The sequence below is a fragment of the Eurosta solidaginis genome, chromosome 4 (assembly GCF_040869045.1).
Source record: "Eurosta solidaginis isolate ZX-2024a chromosome 4, ASM4086904v1, whole genome shotgun sequence".
Lineage (NCBI taxonomy): Eukaryota > Metazoa > Arthropoda > Insecta > Diptera > Tephritidae > Eurosta > Eurosta solidaginis.
This window is the reverse complement of record NC_090322.1, coordinates 272,081,472-272,103,156: the sequence shown is the minus strand read 5'-3', so window position 1 is coordinate 272,103,156 and position 21,685 is coordinate 272,081,472. Positions and strand designations below refer to the sequence as shown.

At 33.7% G+C, this 21,685-nt stretch overlaps 1 protein-coding gene across 4 annotated transcripts in view; it reads left to right on the top strand.

Annotated features, from left to right (window-relative positions):
- Cen (cerebellar degeneration-related protein 2-like) overlaps positions 1-12,845 on the top strand; it is a 190,654-nt gene extending 177,809 nt beyond the window's left edge. For 3 of the 4 annotated variants that reach the window (XM_067786150.1, XM_067786151.1, XM_067786148.1), the window contains exons 5-8: positions 950-1,211; positions 1,273-1,372; positions 1,447-1,624; positions 9,729-12,845. In XM_067786150.1, the coding sequence (XP_067642251.1) occupies positions 950-1,211; positions 1,273-1,372; positions 1,447-1,624; positions 9,729-11,294 (2,106 nt within the window). In that variant the 3' untranslated portion in view covers positions 11,295-12,845. The remainder of the gene's footprint in view (positions 1-949; positions 1,212-1,272; positions 1,373-1,446; positions 1,625-9,728) is intronic. The other variant, XM_067786149.1, reaches the window with a different exon arrangement.
- Positions 12,846-21,685: the final 8,840 nt, after the last annotated feature.

Below are 21,685 nucleotides of genomic sequence, written 5' to 3'. Positions count from 1 at the left end.
TCACCATATAGGGCCAGGGGCTATGTCCATTCATCGTGGTAGAAGTCTTAAAGAGTTTTCTTTGGTATCTTTAATAGGTCCTCTGTTCTCTTTATGTCGAACGTCGACGTCTGCAGAGTACCAAATACAGATTGCTATCTCCTGGAAGTTGATTTGTATGTTTCTTTTAATTGATGGTAGTGGATGCTGTATCTCTATCGCTTCAAAGACATATAGCTTTGCTCCCTCTTTTTGCGATTTCGTCTTCTTTCTCAATGTTCACTGATGGCGGAATGCATACCTCCTATCCTGTTACTGAGTCTTCCGGTAGGAGTCCACAGGAGTCCATATATCTGTATCCAATACTGCCGGCAGATGAATTTTCACTGAAAAGCTTTCCAGGCAGATATACACTCGAAGTGTTTTTCAAATCCGAAGAGCGACACCGATTAGAAAAACTTTTCTAATTGAGAAAACTTAATGTGATTCTAACATAGTCCCAAAATGACAGCGAAATAATCTGGAAAAGACTTGAAATGATACCAAACCGTTCCTTTCGGCGGGAGGTGGGTGAAAATATACTGGATCTATATGATCCGGATATAAAATATTATTGGCCTCGGTCAAAGATGCTCAAATCTGTAGAGATACATTTAAAAACTATTCTGTGGAGGTCGACGAAGGGGAGTGTGAGGGAAAGAAAATGCGCATCTTTAGACTTAATACTGGTGGTCATATTGGCTTGACTTAACATTTTAATAACTTGATATAATGAAAATGGAACTGTTCCCAGGAGGAGTGGGAGCTCCTCCGATCCTTAAAAAAACGCAATTAGATCCTTTTAACTACCTGTGTGGCAAAACTTCGTAGAAATAATCTAAAACCAAGAATTTAATTTATTAGTTGCTGAATAAAATTTGCTTATATGTTTAGCATAGTGGTAATTTTTGCTTATTTGACTCCATCTTAGGGTTTCGAGTCCAATATCACAGCACCTGAGAACTGTAGTTTTGCGTTCCAAACGACGGAGCGCGTGGGCAACAAAGCCAATTCCACCAGCCTCAGTGTCAACAACAGCCAGGATAGTTCAATTGCGTTGAACGATTTGGTTTGTGGTGCCGATGATAGCGAAGAAATTATAAAACTCGTGAATGACTTGGAAATGATGAAAAAGGCATTTTTGGCGGAGCAGCAGCGTTGCACTGAATTAGAGGAGCAGTTAGTGGCCATAAGTGCGTGAGCGTCAAACAAACTTTTTTTTTCGAATATGAATTTTCTTTTTTCATATTTTAGTTCAAGAGAATCAAACACTGCAAAGCCGTATAGCGAACAATAGTCCTAACGAGGAGATGCGCTCAATGCAAGAGGAGTTGTCCATATTGGATGAAGTGCGGTTAGTATGATGAATACAAAACAAACAAACAAATTTTTTTAGACAAAAATCAAACTGTTTATTTTCATTTATAGGCAAGGCAAAATGTGTAGTCGCTGCTTGCGTGTAGTTGAAGAGCGTGGCACCATCGGTGACGAACAATCATCGTTGGCACCTACTGAGGAATATCATGAGGATGAAGAAAATAGTTTGCTTGATAATGCCAGTGAATGTTCACAGGCTGCTTCTTACCGTCCGGGTGTATCGATAAAGGTGAGAAATTGTTTCTATTTCAAGAATCTCCTATTTGACATAATGCGCGGTTTGTGACACTTGATGTATTGATGATAGATGCATTTGATTGTCAAGCTGTTACCGCAAACACTGTTTACAGTTTTTGACACATCAATGTTTATGCTGGCAACCTTTTTGCAAATAGAATTAGATTTTAGTTTATTCTTATATCATTATTCATGCACATCCCTCATCTGTTTTTTTTATATATATACCACACACACACATTCACACACGCACATATATAATAATATGTATACCCATCAATCCTTATTGAAAAAAGTCGCTATTTGTCCCTATCTTTGCCAATCACATTTAACAAAAATTGATTGAATTTGTAATCATCTTTCATTGTTGGGTATTAAGAGCTTTCTTAATATTAATTCATTATACTTATTGAAATATATTTAGTAAAGAAAAAGAACAACTTTAATGCATAATTCTCTTTCATTTTTATTAAAGTTAAATTTATTGCATTTTCTTATGAATTTAATTGTTTAATGATTATGCCAGTTTTATACAAACTGATTTGTGATTCAAACGCAATAACTAGCGATTTAGCCCTATCGTTGTAAATTGTGCTCTTTATCACACTGAGATGCTACTAATAAAGTATTATTTTTCCTATTTATTAAGTTTTAATGTACTTACTTAGTTTGTAGTTACTCATTGTTTGTTATGGAATTAAAAAGAAATATTTAACATTTTTATTTGAATAAAAAGAATTTTTGGATTCGAAATATGTCATCTCTTTTCATCACTTTCTTCTTCTCATCATTTGCATATTACTCTTGGAAGGAAGGGAGTGAGAAATCCTGAATATTAAGCTCTGTTCATACCATTCTGCCATCTCATAATAATTTAAGTTATTTAGACTGTCCATAATTTTTAAATTTCATCACATAATGTCGCGGCGCTAGGGAAAGTACTAATCTGCTTTTCAGTAAATATTCAGGACAACAAAAACATCTTTCATAGCGTTCATAATAATTTGAAAACTGAGCAACCTTCCATAACTTCTTAATCAGAAGAGATATTAAAAAATTAGAAAGGGGAAATGTGTGTAATAAACAGTGCTAATATAGTATGTAATGAAAAGAAAATGTTACAAAGGAAACATATAACTATTTTTGTTGGCGAAGCGACGATTGGGTAGAGAGTATTGATTGTACTTTCGAAATAAATTCTACCCTTGCCTTGCAGCATAGTTTTTTGCTCAAACTTATTGAGTACTGTTTCATATTATGAACTCTTTTCGAGATAACTTTATAAAATCACTTTAAAAATCTAAATTTTTTAAAAAGTAGAAAAATTAATATGAGAGCAAATATAAAACTTCGAATTGGCGTTATCGGTCTCACAATCGAACGTTTTAACTATTGAGCCACTTTGTACAACAAACTTGTTTCGAAAAATATTGTATGACCTGAACATTAAAGGAAATAAAATTCTATGGGTCCGAACACTTTGAAGTAACGGGTCCTGAACGTTTTCCTGACATAATAATCTCAAAAAAATTATTAAAAATATAGAAAAATGAAAAAAATTAGATAATTCAAAAACGAATACCGCTAAGGTAATGAAATTTGGTAGCTGGGTGGATTGGTTTCATGACGCAAAACATAAATTACAAAAAATTTTGGAATATGAGCGTGGCACAACCCACAATTAGAAGAAGAAAATTTGGAAGCTTAACAAGACGTACATAAGATATAACATTGAAATTTGGCAGAGACACTATCCTTGCCAAATTATATAGACCGAGTGAAGATAATCAAAATCGGTTAAAGACCACTCCCACTTTTCCTAAAGGTCTAACCTTAAAAAAGTTTGCAATAACCATATGGTATTTAACTACATTTATTTATTTATTTATTTTATTTAATTTCAAAAATATTCTAATGTTCTAACAGACTACTTGAGTTTGTACTTAAAAATACAGACCTTAGCAATACAATCAAAAAATTATTACACTCAACAAAGATTTGAAGGTGGTCTTTGGCAAAAAAAAGTCAACGGCCAAAGAATTTGAGATAGTATTGAACTCCCTCAGTGCTCTAAAAATGGGAGCGTTAGAGGCATAGAGGGTCCGGGCGCAATCAATATAAAACATATCCCAATTTCGAAGTGATCTAGGGGGTATATGGAGACAAATACTCTCGAGTAAACGTGGTGCATCAATCACATTTGATTGATACTCTACCTCAGTATTGGTATGGTTGAGCAAACAATTTTGAAAATGGGCGTGACTGTTACTGTTTCCAAAATACTTTTGAAGCCATAAGTCGAACAAAAATCTCCCAATCCGGACGAAATTTGCTTTTTTTGATCGAAAATGACTTCAGAATAGAACCATATATGTATTATTGCGCAGATAGCTATTGACTCAGCGTTAGTGCCAAATCGACGGAAAATCGAATGTGTTTTTAAGTGCACCAACAACTATAATTTTTTAGTACATCAACAAACTCACACTTCAAACTTTCATTCCAAACGCCTTGAATGACGATAAGCGCTTTTGAGTTATGTGGTCTGAGGTGCAGTCTTTTTGAAAACAATTATTAAATTCCAAGCTATTCAGCTTGTTTTTCATCTTATACTAATTATATAAGGACCTCACGTTTTAGTTCTATATTTGGAAATATTCAGCTTCGGTAGTTTCAAATTACACGATTTAATGAACTTAGGATTGTACAGGGTGGTTCATATAGTGATTCATTAAGCATTTTTTCATTCATGCAAAAATTACTCCATTTAAATTTAACTAGATTTGACGCTATTTTACATAAGTTAACTAAGTATATGTAAGTGGTGTGTGCAAGCGTGTATGTGTGTGTGGATGAATTTGCATGTGTTTTGCTAATAATTCCATTTGTCGATTGTAGCTAATATTCAATTACGTTTACCTCATTTGTTTATCTTAATATTTCACACTTAAGTAAATAATCAAAGCGTTTGTGTATAGCCAACTTACACAAACAATTTGTGTATTATTATTATTTTGCCACCAGGTGGCATCACACTTTAATCACTTTCGTAATATGTTGTTAGTTTTTTTTTTTTTTTTGTTTTAGTGAATTTGTATGTGCTTATAATTTTATCGCTACTCGCGTACTTTCACCAACACTTTCCCATCACAACAAAAACACTTTCTATATAAGGTTTCTTATTAGATGTGAATTTCAGCTGTTTTTGTTGTTTTTTTCTACTATTTTGTTTTTTTGTTTTTCTTTGGTTCTTTCTCAATTTAAGGCTGACAAAACGACGATTTGTCCGATTTGCAGCTCAAATGCCAACGCAAAGTACCTGCCAGATCAATTGCCAATCTCATTAGATACAATAATTCTGAAACATTGGCAGAATACAATGAGAAAATTCAATATTTTTTGTTGGATTGCGAAATTTCTTCAATGGCCCGCCTTATACATTTGCCGTCTGATTAGTTCGTTACCAGATGATGATGACGTCGCATTGACTTTTTGATATGCGAGGCATATGTGAGGCGTTCCCAAACTACAGGAAGAAAAAAATATTATGAATATTAATACATTATAACCTGCTATACAAAAACAAAAAAACAGCATTAAAAGAACTAAACTTCCTATATGCAAAAAATACATATCTATGTATATAAAACTGCATATAAAACATATATTTACAATTTGTAATTTTATTTAAGTAAATTTAGGATTAATTAATTAAAAAATACCGCTGAGTCGGTTAGTCTAAGTGTTAACTCTTAATATTTTCTTTAGTATCGTACGTTATGTATTATCAAGTTGTTTTCTAATATTTAACTGATACTTTTCAAAACTACAGTAATAATATTTATTATTCCGAAAAAAAAATTCTCTTAAAGTACTTAAAGAAAATGCATTCCATTTATAAGCATTCAAAAGACAATCAATCGGAAAAAGGCCTTCCAATGACACCATCAAAAATTTCGACAGTGCCAACAATCGTTTTTAGTTTAGTTTTTGAGTCTATATTAAAAAAATTAGCGTAAATTCAAAATAATTTTTGTTTTAGTTTTTTGGTATTATAAATTTTGCTCATTGCATATATACATACAAACATATGAAGTTGTAATATTAAAATATTAAGCGATAAACACAAAATAGCTCATAGTTTTACATATATTTTTGTTGTTAAGTTAAAAAGAAAAATTATGGCGAAAACGCAAGACCACACCTTCTAATTTTGCTTTCAAACATTTTTAACCCTTAATGTACTTTAGTACTCTATTTGGCTGCACGGTTAGAAGTAGTTTTAAAGCGTTCATCTAGGCACTTTTCGAAACTTTTTTATACTAAATCGGAAAACTTTCAACTTACCACTGTGATTTTCAATAATACATATGTAACAGATGTAATACTTAAGTGGATAGAGCACAATATTGCCATTCCGGGAACTTTGGTTCGAAACCAGGCCACCGACCACTCGATTTTTCTCTTTAATAACTGCAAGCGTAGACCTCTCCAGTTTTAAATTGAAACCCAGTTCTGTGCACTCATTTTCGGGTAGACCGGTATAATCTGTATTGAAACCAAATTTGCCGTATGCTTGAGAGTAAAACTTGTCAACTTATTCCAAGTCACAAATAATACTCACAAAGGACAACTTCTTAGATATTAAGAAGCTTTCTCTTGGAAACAATTGCATATAAATTCATTTTCATAATCATCTTTATACATTTTTTAATTCATAGCGTTGGGTACTAACACGAACATATTTAGTAATTTTGCTTGTAACTAACGGGACTTTATATATGCAACATATAATGAAGAAAACCTGCGTTATAAAATTCGGTAGCCATAAATTTCCAATAACAAATGTTCATCGTTGATATTTATTATCAATTAATAAAAATTAATAAAAATTCAGAAAATAAAAGTTTGGACTGTTGAAAGGGATAATTGAAAATAGCCTATCCCAAACAAAACTCATAAAGAAATCTTATTTCGTAATACTAGCTTTAGTTTTTTTTATTTTTTAAAGAGTGAGCAGTAGAGTCTTTCAGATAAATAAAAAAGTTCCCTTTACACAAATAGACCGAGGTTGTTCCATTTCATCTTCTTCTCCGCCATTGCCACCATTTGACATAAACTCTGTTTTGGCATTCCCTTTTGAAACAGCGCTAACATATCCTTCAAATATAAACATCCCAAGACGATTTTTTTGCATTTCTAATATCTTTCATTAAATTTTTTGGTCAATTTTTTGACGTTCAACAACATACAAGAAATATATTTGCCGGAATATATGTAACTCGTTAATGTTCGGTTCAACATAACGGTTGTTCCGAAGTTTACCCACCGCAAACGCACATCAGTTCCTTTTACACTATTGGATCTTAAAACAGTGCTAGAACTGGCAGGTTGTCACTGATTTAAGGGATTAGCCCTACTATTTAGCCAAATCGCTTAGGCGCTTGCAACTTGTTAATTGCGCTGTACTTGAACATAGACTTCCCTTGACTTAGCTGACTTTCCAAGTAAAGGTGGCCTTCGAGGAGCAAAGGGGGCGCTGCTATGAAGTGACAAATAAATTAAAGTGTGGTGAAACAGAAGCTCTGGTTTTCGTCTGAGATTCTAAAAGAAGCATAAATCTACGACTCCGCTTGTCCATTAGGTAAACGGAGCGATGATTGCGGTTCCTGACTGCATAAATGCAGGAATGCCTATGGTCAGATGCCTATCGCAACAATGGAGTAGAGTTGAAATATAGAAAGGAAGTTTTTTTTAATTATCAAAAAAAGGTCGGAGTATGTGTTGTACCCAAAGCAAAAAGAATCCTTGTCGTTTGCGGGTACAAACAAACGCTTAACAGATTTTGCTTTATTTTTTGTATGCGGCTTTTATTTGTAATTAAATCAGACCAAACCTTTTAACAGCTCTATAAATATTTGTCCTTTAATTATTGATAGCTGAATAAAAATACCCTATAAAAAATTTAAAATTTCCAAAACATAATTTTGTAAAGATGGCAATGCTTTTTCAGAATTTGCCAAATTGTATCTCTGACCACTAAAACAGTTTTATGTCAAATAGGTCAAAGTGCAATTACCTTGTTTTTTCGTATCATGAATGCTTGATTGAATGTTCCTCGCAATATTTACATGTAAGAGTTAGCTCAGTGAATAAAGCTCGTGAGCAGTGAGAAAACCGCGGCCGTGACAGTTACACAATTTTATTTTGAATTTTTTTAAATAAAATGTTTCCCTTTTTAGAATGTTCCAATGACCAAGGAAAAAAATAGGTTTAGTTTTTAAGAAAATTACTTGTCCAGATTTAGGGAAGGATTTCTATGACGAAATATTATATACCACTTTTCCTTATTTTAATAGCCATTTTCCTGGTTTTTAAGGAAATTGCTTTTAAAGCCAAACTTGTGCCATTTTCGGTCGATGTTGATTACTTAGCCGAATGCCTGCCGATTATGGCGAATTGAAGCCGAAAGCGGTTCGGTTGAACGCTTGTTTGAATTGTACTCCAGAATTGAGAAAAATTGTGCTTTGTCAATAAAGTGCTAAACCAAATAGTGAAAGTACCTTAGAATTCCCTGTCCAACTCAATCTTGTCTAGCAGTTTCGGAATTACTGACTGCAAAGCAAATCCTATTGCAGAGCACCGCAGAATAAACATAATTTGATGTTCATTGGTCCAATGTACAGAAAATTTCTCCCAATCCTCTCATTTTTCTCACAAAAAGGATGAGCATCACTTTTCGCAGTATTTCGTTATTTTCTATGAACACTTTTTGATGCTTGTTTTTGCCGCGCTCATATTTAAAAAAAAAAAAACTCAGCTCTTATACATACAATTTGTTTTTGCAAACTCTATACAATAAAGAGATTTTCTGATATTTTATTTTTCGGTACACATAATTTATTTGGTTTGGGATCTGAATTTCGGAACCACTGAATTAACGATCTCTGAATTTTCTTATGTATGCGATATTTTCTAAAAACATTCGGCAGATGAAAGAGTTTTACTTTTCTTAGAATTAAGAGGATAAGTAAATCGTAATGTGTTATGCTTGTTGGCCAAAAAGAGTAACATCAAAAACTGCTACTGACTCGAAATTGCTAAAGTTTGCGAACATTAGAGTGGGTCAAAAAACATTTTTTGGTTTAATATTGGTATAGTGAAAATATTATTAAGGACATCCAAAAAGATCGCCTGTGATCAGCGAGCATGTTGGCAAATGAAATTTTAAAGTCAAATTTGCCAAACTGTTGGGCAATTGCTTTTATCCTTTATTGGTTAATTAAATTTTCAGTTTCTAGTCAAAGTGTACAGCACGCACATTTTTTCGTTGTATGACAAACCCATTTTGTTACCAATCCAATAGCCAGCTTTGATATTTTTAAGATATCTTAGATTTACTTATGTTAAAACCTACTGCCCAAAATACTCTTATCTAGTAGTATCCAACATAAACACATATGATATGTTTACATTTATTCTTACAACTAATTTCTGTAATTTTAACATTATTAAAGTTTTCAGCTCTAACTAACACAGTGTGTGTCTTGCGTTCTGTAAAATTTTCCTTTGTTGAATAATAAACATTTTTTTATAAGCAATAAGTGTGAACAAATTAAGAATGTAATGCATTAAACAGTTTTGTGATACTTTGAACAATTAAAAAGAAAAAAATACTAGAATTATTAAATATTTGTGTTTAATTTATCTGTTTGAGAGAGGTCCAACCAAATTGGTCAACTGTAGTTTGTTATATACTTTTTCGTACGCTTTTTTATTATATCCTATCGTATTTTTTGCATGATATTTAGTCGTAATCTGAATTATCTACTCCTATTTGTTTGTGGTATTGTTGTTGCTGCTTATTTTATGCCTCAAAACTGCATTGCTATTACTTCCGCATATCTTTATTTTCTTGTTTACCCCTACTGTCTACTTAAATTTTCAATTACAAACCAACCAGCAATGATGGAAAATAACAATATTTTAGTGCACAAAGTGCACAAACATATGTTTTTATTTGTTTTTAAACAAACTGCAAACCATAGCCACCTATTAACTCTAACACAACCCACTTGTCCATCACCGTTTTCTAGGTATCTTCACGCATTACTGACTCCGTGGATCTGAGCGTTCCCGCCAGTCCCAATCCGTATCGTGAACTTGTAGAGAAATACGAAGCATTACTCGAAGTGCAATGCTCAGCTATTGCGCGAAAAAATATCACTACAGGTGGCGCTACTACAACAAGCATGGGCGGTGGCAGTGGAAGTGGAGGTGAGGGCATGTCCTTAGCCGATGAATTTCAGTCATCGGGCGAATTCAGTCAATCACAAAAATCGCATACTCTATCCTCTGTTGCAGATGAGAGCGCGACAGGTGACAGCAGCGAAGCTACAGGCAATGGCAGCCTATTGAATGGTGGCGATGAAAGCCTGCAATTAACCAGCAATGAGAATAACGCGAAACTTGTGAGCAACACAAAAGAGATGCGTGGTCGTACACCTACAGAGTACTCAGAAGCGGAAACAACTTCTTCTGGTTATGCCGATGAGACTAGTAACAAATTCACGCAAACAGAGAATCGGCCGGGTTCATTTTTATGTACGATTGGCGATGGTGAAGTATGCAAATTCAGCATTTACGATGATGCCAGTCCTATTGAATCACATTTCCGCAATCGACCCGAGTATAAAGAATTGTTTAAAGAAATTTTTGCAGTACTCAAGAAGGCCGCTACCAATAAAGAGGAGGGTGAGAAGCTGCCATTGCTCGATGATACCGAACCGATTGATGCAGGTGCTTGCATAACAGCCAAAGTGCCACCAGTTACACCTGCCAATGAAGAGTTGCCTATTGATTTTGGTGATGATACACAAAGTATAATTTCGTCCGCCGTCTCGGAACAATCATTTGCTATGTCCGAGTGTATAACGAAGTTGGAACGAAAAACCGCAAAGAAGCACATCATCGAGAAGAATCAAGAGAATCAGCCACCGGTGCTGGCTGTCTCGTCTATAACTACAATGGTTGCGTCGGGTAATTCACCCATTCTCGAAAATGGGCGCGTGCTAACGCCTCTAAAACGTGAACCACTCGAATATCTATCGGTTGGTGTTGGTATCAAAAAGAAGAATCGTCGTAAGAATCGCAATTTTAGTGGTGATCGTGCGGAGTCACCTGCCACATTACCCTCACCACCACGTTTCTTTATTGCGAGCGGTAAGAAGCGTCGCGATGTGCGTCCATATGTACAGTCTCCGCTGGCGAATACCACACCCGAGCAGCCACGCACATCACGCGCCAGCGGCGGTGCTCGCTATGAATGGAATGGCAATTCGATGGTCATTTATAATCGCAGCCTCAATTCACCCGTCACTCATTCGACTACAGCACGTGGACGTGAATTGGATTTAAGTAATCTCGAATATCGTCCAAGTTTTCTTTCAATGGAGCTCAATCAATTAAAGAATCTAGATATGTCATATGCAGAAGTGCTACGCAGCGCTGATAGCTGCAAGCATGGTCACTGTCAGTCGTCGGCGCACCATCATCATCAACATCATCGTCATCAACAACAGCAACATCAACAGCAACAGCAGCATCAATCACAACAAAAACAAAATAAACAACAAAAACATCAACGAAATCGCAAAAATTAAGTGAGGAAATTGGTAAAAGAGGGACAAAGAGAAAGGCTCACTGCAGTAATAAAAATTCCTTTCTCTCTTTAGTATGAACTCTGTAATTTGTGTTCGCCAAATAACTTTAATCGGATCCATTCAAACTAAATACTTACATATAAACATAAATTCATAAGTTATACATACATACATGTATAAGCGTACTATCTCTAAATATTTAGTAGATATTCTGCAAGTTTAAAAAAGCAAATGTTAAACCCCCACCCGAATAGCTAGAAGAAGCAAGAAAGAGAGGAACAAAAGAGAAGAAATATAGAAATTAAATTAAAAAAAGAAAGTAAAACAAAAAACTTAAATAAATAAACCGATTATTGTATTCGTATCCCAAAATATATGTAAACTCTATTTGAAGTCAGAACAAAGCATGAAATTACATTCATCAAATAAATCTAATAATTATAGCAACACTACTTGACCTATAATCAATATTGACCTATAACTGTAATTGCCTTTCCTCATAACCATAATATTTTCGTAAAGTCTCAAAAAAAAAAAAAAAAAAAAAAAAAATAAGAAAAACACTGTGTGGCTGAACTCCTCTTAAATGAAAGTTTCTCTCTCAGCAATTTTCTTTAGACATCCTTTATGTTAAAACATCGTTTTTTTTTATACCTTTTACGAAAATGAAATGGCATTTTAAGTGTGTTACGAATTTCAAAACTGTAGGTCCTTAAAGAGAAGAGAGCTTAATTGATTTAGCCATTGGTGGCCTAATATAGCTGGGTGTCTCCTTGATCATTTATCGGAACCGACCGGATTGAACCACTATGGCATATATCCCCCATTTATTTGTTATTTATTCCTTATTTTAACAGCTAGAAAAAATTGAAATTCCAGGGGACACACACAGGACTATTACATATAAGGCATAAAATTATGTCTGAAAAAACTGTCAACATCGGTCATATATATAATATATATACCATTCAACCAAGTGTTCAGATAAAAGGTTTAAAATGATTTCTTCCTCATTTCACAGGTAGAAACTTGAAACTTCACAGGATTTTTACATATAAGGCATACATCGTTGTCTCAAAAATCGTTAAGGTCTGTCGTATATACATGTAGTATATATCCCATACAACTGATTGTTCGGATTTTATGAGTTTTTGAAATTTCAACAACAATTTTTGTTCAGTTCCATTCATGAAAGGCACAGCCAAAGAGAGTCCCGTCCTAACTTGTTTGTTTTCGAAATTTACCAGTTATATGGGCATAGATATCAGTATCGATATACAGATGTTAAATATGTGCAGATTTGTGAAAGATGTGAAAAACTAATCTAGTTCTGTCATAACCGTTTTCGAAAAAATTAGATTTTTTAAATTTAGGTATTAAGTTTAAAGTTTGTTATTCAATAAAAGAGTAGACTTGCTTAAATATCAACACAAGCCTTGGACACTATGGACTTATTCACTCTTTTTCAGGTCCCCCCGGACCGGCTTTTTCGACCTCACCCATGCCTTACTTTTTGTAGCTCATCTGATGTCAGAATGATAATCGGCAAAATCAAGACTGTACCGCCAAGATACTTTTAGTGCATTGCATTGTTTCTTGAAAGCATCTGAAGGTCACGCGTCGATGGCCATGACGATTTCTCACATCCATCAGGATTACTTTTTTATTCAACAACGAATTAACAGACGGATTCCTAAACCAAAAAACCTGAAAAAAACGGCCCCATGAAAGATCTAGATTATTTTTACAACTTGCTCAGAAAATTCCAAAGAGTTAGGGTAATAAAAAAAAAAAATTACAGCGAGAGATACTTTCAATTGAAGTGAGATCAGGCACACCGCGAAAATTAGTGAAAAGAGAAGAATTTCACTTCTCTCCAAGTCCAAGCAATTCGCGCAAAATTTTGGCTAAAAACGAAGACAAGCGCTGAGAGTAGGAAGTATAGCGTGCGGTGGGCGTGTTTAATGGATCCAACGCACAAGCCGCCATTTAATATTTTTAAATAATTTAAATGTATTGTAAATAGTACGCTTTTAAATTAAAATTTGTTTTAAATGTTCTAAAGAATTCAAGGTTCGAATCATTCAAGGTTCGAATCGAGCTCAAGGCCAGAACAATAATTTTTTTCTAATGATAATTATTGTTATTTTTTAATTTTTCTAAATTTGAAAAATTGTATTTTGTTTTTGGAATAGTAAGTAGGAAATTTTTCAGACAACCTGCCATAGTTGCGCAGATAGATCCATTTCGAAGGGTGCTAAGCCTTCATCATCAGTACGCTTTAGGCATGCTGCGCTAACCATTTAGCTATACAGCGGTGGTTTGTTTGACTGGCAAATTTGCTACTTCTATCCTTTTTTACCAACTATATTTATTCAGTGTTGCGCCATCTGGTGCAAATCACTGATAATGCTGGATTTTTTTTTTATTATTGTCAATTACTTTATTATTACTATCCAGCATTATCAGTGATTTGCACCAGATGGCGCAACACTGAATAAATATAGTTGGTAAAAAGGAATAGAAGTAGCAAATTTGTCAGTCAAACAAACCACCGCCGTATAACTAAATGGTTAGCGCAGCATGCCTAAAGCGTACTGATGATGAAGGCTTAGCACCCTTCGAAATGGATCTATCTGCGCAGCTATGGCAAGTTGTCTGAAAAATTTTCTACTTACTATTCCAAAAACAAAATACAATTTTTCAAATTTAGAAAAATTAAAAAATAACAATAATTATCATTAGAAAAAAATTATTGTTCTGGTCTTGAGCTCGATTCGAACCTTGAATGATTTATCAATAGGCCGATAAAAACAAAAACAAATGTTCTAAAGAATACAAATTATTTTATAATTTTATTTTTTACCAAACAAAAATATTTGCGCATTGCAAGACTTTTTTCAAAGCTTTGTGTTTTAATTAGACTTAAAACTTTTACTTGTGTTGTATTAGATATCATATCAATTATTTGCATTTACGATTAAAAATTTATGATAGTTTCAGATGTCTGTTACACTTATTAAAATTACTTGGAGTTTCAAATATTTTATAATACTAAAATAATAAAAAAATGTTCATCTTAATTTCGTAAAACAATTTCACTCACAAAACAAAAATACCTTAAATAAAATAATAAATAAATTTTTATTTTATGTTATGTCAGTACTATAAATTATGATTGCTATGAAACAAAGAATAAAACTCTGAGTCGGTCACAAATAATTAATGTAAGTCGTCCTGGCTGAACTGAATAAAGATTATGTAGTAAATACTACAACAAACATTAAAAAAAAACCTAATTTTCGTAAGCGAACTAATTGGTAAGTTTACTATTGTAATAATAAATCTGTTTCTGATAAATATCGATTTTGCGAATGAAATTTGAGTAGAATACGAGGTTTGTGGCACCGTAAATTTAAGCTACATACCACAGGTACCAATGTGGTACGTGCTGGTAAATGGCAGAACCTGATTGCACCCACTAATCAAAAGAAATATATCTGGAAAAGTATGTCATCATTCGGCTGAGCCCGATATACTTACACACAAGATAAAAAGGTAGTTAAATATTGAAATTATAAGTCAGTGGCCAATTATAGAGGGCTGGGCATTTTAACCGTGGACATATATTTTCCAAATAAAACATGCAAATTTTTAAAACTACTTATAAGTATAAATACTTTTTAACGCTTTAAAAAAAGATCAGAAAAAAAATGTCACTGCATACATTTCAAAGTTGGTCAATATATCTTAAATGATTACGTTGAGTGAAACCTTCCGCTTCCCTTTTTTCAACAAACTGTAGCCAGTACATACTGCCGTGTATTTTCTATGTATGAGACCAATTTAATCCAGTTGCCTCGGACCGTTATGGCGTAAAACGTAACTGTTCTTAGGTGAAGTTTAAATAAAATAAATTTCGGCCAAGCTACCCAGCCCAAAATGGGATGATATTCCACACAGTTTGTATATGAAGCTACCACAGTACACTTTTAATAGCACAATAGTAAGCCTGGGTACTGGCGCGTGTCAACTGTGTAGGTTGCGCAATGATACCAAGCAAGGCTTTGCTTGTGCTGATGAGTCGAATGAGATTTGTGTATTCGTTACCGACATGACTTGGTTGATGGCAGTATTGCTGGTAATTCAGCTAGTGCACCAGATAAAGCAATCGATATATGTTGCTCGTTTCTTAAAGCTTTTAGGAGTCATAAAGGAAGTGAGTTTAAATGTTGCAATCTCAAAATGGCGTCTTATTGCGCCTTGGCTTCACGAAATAGTGTGTAATTGCCAGTAGCTTCACGTCCTGTGTCAACTCAATAACTCAAACCCGCACTGAGTTACACGGCCCTACATGAAAATTGTGTTTGTAAAAATAAGGTTAAACCATGTAGATCTCATAAGTCAAAAAGTAGTTTCATTTTATATACAAAATTTCATTTTATTTGAAAAGAGTTTCACTTGACTTGAATAAAGTTTCATTTTACCTTGAAGGTTGTATAAACACACATAAAAGAAGTTTCGAGGTTAAAGAGATTAAATATCTTCAGAGATTATATGTTTCAGATATACCACATGTGCTATTTTGACGAATTTTTTTTTATTTTTCAAAAATATTATGAATATTGGTTGTGTTTGGTAAATACCAAAACATTTTAGATAGTATCGTTGCTGCTAAGAGAAGGGTTAGTATGTTTGGTATTCAAGCCTCTTCTGATAACAAAGGTAAGTGCCGAAATATTTCTTTATTACATTTGTAATTGTCACTTAGTCGTTGAGACGGTTTTGATCGCCCAACAAAGCGCGCCAGTCTGCGCGAATTCGTGATCTTAACTCTAATTGTCGAACAAGCTGTCCGTGTGGCCAGCAGGATTTTTGGAAAACATTCCGAAGTATTCGTTAGGTACTACTTAAATTCGGAAGGAGGAAAATCTCATTTCAAAACTCTGAGTTACAAGATTATTCGAATACATCAAAACCGTAGTGATTTTGTATTAATTTCGGCGTTGAATGCATTTGTTACTATTGTAGTAATGGCCACTCATTATCTGCAACTGTGTCTGTCTTTCAATGCACTTCCAATATATTCATTGCCGATTCGTAGATAAAATATTAGTATACATTTAGGCTTTTATGTCGAAAGCTTACATCGTTATCGCAAGTCATTATGGGTGGTAAGATGATATGAGTACAGAGTGAGTAGTATCGATACATTTCAGGGGTCCCTATAATTTATACTGTCAAGGATCGAAAAACATTTTCATTCCAGTGATCTATATATGACACTGTAAAACTATTTATATATATTATTTTAAATTTCATTTTGAAGTAGTTTTTGCTTACTTAAATTTTTTGGAATAAGCAGAAAAATTAATTATCTTCAAAATTCGCCAGTTTTGTGCACTTTGCGCTAAAAAATATGTGAAAAAAGCAAAAATTTAAAAACTTATATCAACTATACTATTTTATATAAAGCGAAAAGTAAAAAGTCCTTATAAAATCGGAGATCGAAGTCTAATTTACAGGGCCTGAGCAAACATTTCTGCTATACTCCTTGTTCATATTTTAGACATTTCATTGAATTTTTGGCATAAGTATGTACATTTATGTAAAACTTTCGGTACATTGAGAAAAACCAATCACTTATTCTTCTTATAAATATTGTGACGAATATTAGCAACACTAAGGGATACTATCATCTCTAAGCCGATGCTAAGCAGTGACTTGTATGCACATCAATAGATCAATTATTATGTCTACACATATGTACGTACACGCAGCGAAAAAGAGACGCACAAAAACATGCAGATATCTTATCTGAGATGCTCCCAAAAGTATGCAATTATAATTGTGGAAGTGTCGCTCACAAATCCACGCGCATATGAGAAGCTATACACGTGCATCTGTAGTTATAATTATATATAGCAGTATCTAAGTAAATTCTGGAAGAGGCTAGAAGTATGCAAACGAGAAATCACAGAGTATAAAAGGCCGAAAGAGTAGAGGGCCGACAATCAGTTTCTTTTAAGCAAGCTATTGGTTTAGAAGTATCAGTGTTATTGTGACGTACTTTAATAAAGGCCGTTTTGCATTATTAAATATTGGAGTTATTTACTCAACAGCTTAGCGATACGAACGTTAGTAGAAGGTTGCAAATAAGAGAAATTGCAAGTAAATTCGTTACAATATGAATAATCTAATGCTTTTTACGAGTTTTCCGACTGTACTACCTCTAAAACTGGATGCCTCCCTGATATGGGCTCAAAAGGTTCTCAACACAAGCCAGTAGCACAAGAATAAATTTAATATGGCCGTACTAAACGCTTCTGGCCGGCGCAAAAAAAATGTTATCAGGAAAATACTTTAAGTGAATCGTTGAGGCAGGTGTCTTTGTCTGCAACCCCTACAATGTTTGTGTTCAAACTTTTAACGAGGTGGTCAAATAACATCTTACTTTTGCGACAAACTTCACCCACACAGCAGGAAAACATTTCTAACAGGGCTGTGTGGGGTCTATTAGGACTTTCTGCAGAAACATTACGGCCCTGTACCCATTATCCGTGTTATAGATATCTTAATTTGATGTCTAATTGCGGCATCACTTAAATACTCTATTTAATTTGGAATTAAGAAAGATAAAATGTTCTTATTAAGGCAGTAGGTAACCAATTTTTTAAAACAAATATTTCTAAGCATGAACAGACTCGATATTGTTTAAGTAATAGCTACTTTTGTTGAGTATTTCAATTGAGTGCTGAGCTTCGATCTTTCAAAAAGTTGTATTACTACCTACTCGTTAAAATTTAAAAGAGAGAGATGCCACCATTACGGAAACAAGAAAACTAACGAAAGGGACCATATTTATGGTTTTAATGAATTTTGCGTTTTGAAAGAAAATAAAACAATTTCAATAGGAAATAGAAAAATTCAACTAAATTACAAGGATCATTATTTCACAGAAAACCTTCTATTAAGAATTGTCTGAAAACTTATATAAAAACCAAGATTTACACAGTAGATTAAACGAGTGTATGTCGAATTTATTGCCACGCGCTTGAGACCGGAATATAGAACGCGTTGATATTCTTTTTGTTGAGCTGCAGTCAGCCATGACCATGGACAGTAAATACGATTGAGTGAGTGAGAGCCATTCAATTGCCATGCTTTCCATAGATAATTAAAAGCTTTATCAAAAGACTTTAGCAGGCTTTTTTTACGAAAAAAAAAGAACAAATCGCGAAAAGGTATGTTACCGCATACTTAAATGGAAGTAGTGCACGTGCGCCGTTTAGCATTGGAGACTGGAAGAGTATTGCCGCTCCCCTAAATGCTAATGTGAGTAGTGAGAGTACCATTTTTCCTGTGAAATTTTTTTTCTATTTCCAGTCATGGTGGAAATTAAGCCTAGAGAGAAACAAATTCCAGTTAAGTCATGAAATAGGGGAAAAAGTATTTTTGGTGCGTAAAATGTATAACAAAAATTAGAAGAAAAAAATTTTGCACACACGGATGAGGTTGAGGTTAACATTGGCAAGTGGAGCATGGAAAGGAAAAAAGCGAAATAAACAATGGTGTGTGTGTTGGATAGGTCGTCGATATTGCGAAAAACAAAACAAGGTAGTTGGGTGGTGGCTAAAATGAGATTGCTTTTCGTGGCATCGAGTCTTCTTGTTTTTGTGTGTATATAAACAAGAGTTGACAGGCAGCGACTTCGACACTAACGATAATGACAATAAAAACCGAACAAAACAACTTTTAGAAAAGCTATATAATGACAATCGAGGGATAATAAGGATGTTGCTGTTGTTGTTGTACTAGCAAAGTGTACATGTTTTCTTATATCCACGTACGTATACATCTACTTATATACATATATACATATTTGTATTAACTTGCTATTATTATTGTTTTTGTGGGTAAAGAGTTTATTATTTTTTGTAAGTGCAAATGTTTTTATGTAGCTAAATTTGAAATTTATATTATTGCTGTTACCGTTATAAGAGTACACACACAGCCCGCATGTTTTGGTGTAGCCGCAGGATATTTATATTGCTTCTCGGTGATTGGTGGGTATTAAGTCATATCAATATTTTATAAGAAATGTTACTAATTACTTTTGGCTTCTATTTGTACTTGGTTTATATGATTTTGTATTGATCTTAGACTTCCTTGCTTAAATGTGTATTTATAATGGCCGGATGTGGGTACTGACTTTGAGTCTTCAACAATGTCTTTTATATTTAAGTGCGTTTTCAAGTTCTTAAAGATTCATTTACTCATATGTAGGTTTTGGCTACAAAGTGCGGAAGAATTTTTGTTATTCTACAGCTAAATACAATTATATAAATATATGTATATATAAAGCTTTGAGGCAATCTTACTTAAAAATATTTTTTCTGAAAGAATTTTTTGGGCATGTCTTTACCTTATTTTATTTCATAAATTGTAAATAAAAAACAACAAGTAGGTACTTAACCCTTTCGAACCGGCATTCAGCCTGTTAAGAAAATATAATTTAATTAGTTTCAAGTAATTAAGATATGGATATTTAGATTATTGGCATTCAAAAATTTCAAATTTTTATGTTGAGGGGGGGGGGGCGGCTGGGGGGACTGGTACAACATTGTACCACCAGTACTATTGTGTGGTACAAGATTTGTACCAGAAGTTCTCAATGTACAAATAATAATAAAAAATTTTCATATTGATGGATAATTTATTGGAAAAAATAAAAATTTATAAAAAAGTATATTACTTCGAAGAAAAATGTTTAAAAGTAAACACACAATTCTTAAATTTCGAAAAGTATGTATGAATCTAATTTATTTTTGAGTATGACATTTTGCGAAGCACATCTTGCAAAATGATATATTACATTGCTGTGTTTGTTTTGTTCTGGTTTGTGTTTTGCCCTGCGCACACTTTGCGCAACCTTTTCGAGTCTCAATAGGAATTGGTAAATGCAAGGATACCTTGCCTAGCTCCCTTTTTTCGTTGAAATAAACGGCTTGGTGATTGGGATCCGCGTACGGCTGCAGTTTTAATACCTTATATTAGTGTCCAGATGGGCTGACCCTGAACGAGGACTCATTTCTTTCCCATTTTTCGTTTGTTGGTGGTAAATTTTTTATATTTTTCTTTAATTGTACTAACTAAAACTTTAACCACACGTTCGCCTAAAGTTCCATCGTATTGATTTTGTTTTCTTTCGTTGTATATATTGAAATCCTATATGTATTCCGTCTCAGAATCACATCGCAGCCACATTTTTATTCCACGTTTTACTGATTTGAGTGGCATATATTGTTTTAAGGATGATCTTCCTTTAAAATTTGCCAAATATTCATCTGTTCTCTACCTAACCTTATCCTGCCGGTATTTTTGAAATGCACTTTTCAAATACTCCACAACATCGTCGATGTAATAAGTTCTACTGCAATCAGTTGGTTTCTGAGAAAATGAAAAATATAATTTTGATTCCTAAAATTTATAGCGGTCACGAGAAATTGCAGTCTTGATAATAGCATTCCCTATTCAAGGATGTTTTGACCAAGTCGGAAGCTTGTTATAAGACATAACGAACATAGAGGCCGGCATAATTTGTATTAGTCTTTACTATATTTGATCTTTTTTTTTGCGGTTTGAAACTGAGAAATGGGCTCATTTGTACATTGTGTGATATACATGCACAGGCCTCGAGGAAACATCTTTTGAAAAATTTTGAAAGGGCAAAGAATTTAGAGGAATTTACGTCCACGGCAATCACTTATGATATGTATAGGTATGGAATTTTCTCAAAGAGAAGACCAGAACCTAAAGTCTGATGGGATGTAATTCTCATTATTGTCTTGTGCTAAATTTGATCCCACGTTCGGTGCTATAATGCTTTCAAAATCTGATAGCTCACTATCGGACGATGAAGGGAAACCAGATTCTTCGCCGTGCGAACCCAATTTTGGCAAATAATTATCATCATAAAAAATCAGTGCCTGTATCGTCGTCATCCGAATCAAGTATTTCATTAATCAACAGTTCGGTGATTTTGTCTGAGCTCAGTTTTTTCGAGATGGAATTTCTTTGTATAAAATACTACTGGTACATATAAGTACCAGCTCACTGAAACTCCACAAACTCAAGCAAATCCATATAAATGTTTCACTAAATATGCTAAAGTTTGTAAATAAAATAAATATCTTCCATCAAAATCTTTTGTTTGGCAGTTACAACTTTTTTTTTAAGATTATCATTCAAAAAACAAACACGTGTCCGAACCTTTCAATATTTAACTCAAAACTGAGCGTACTGCACAGGAGAAAATTATTTCATTTTTATATGTACCTTTAGACAAACTAAAAAGCCTGCTTTGGTGCATTTTTTATTCAGTTTGAGTG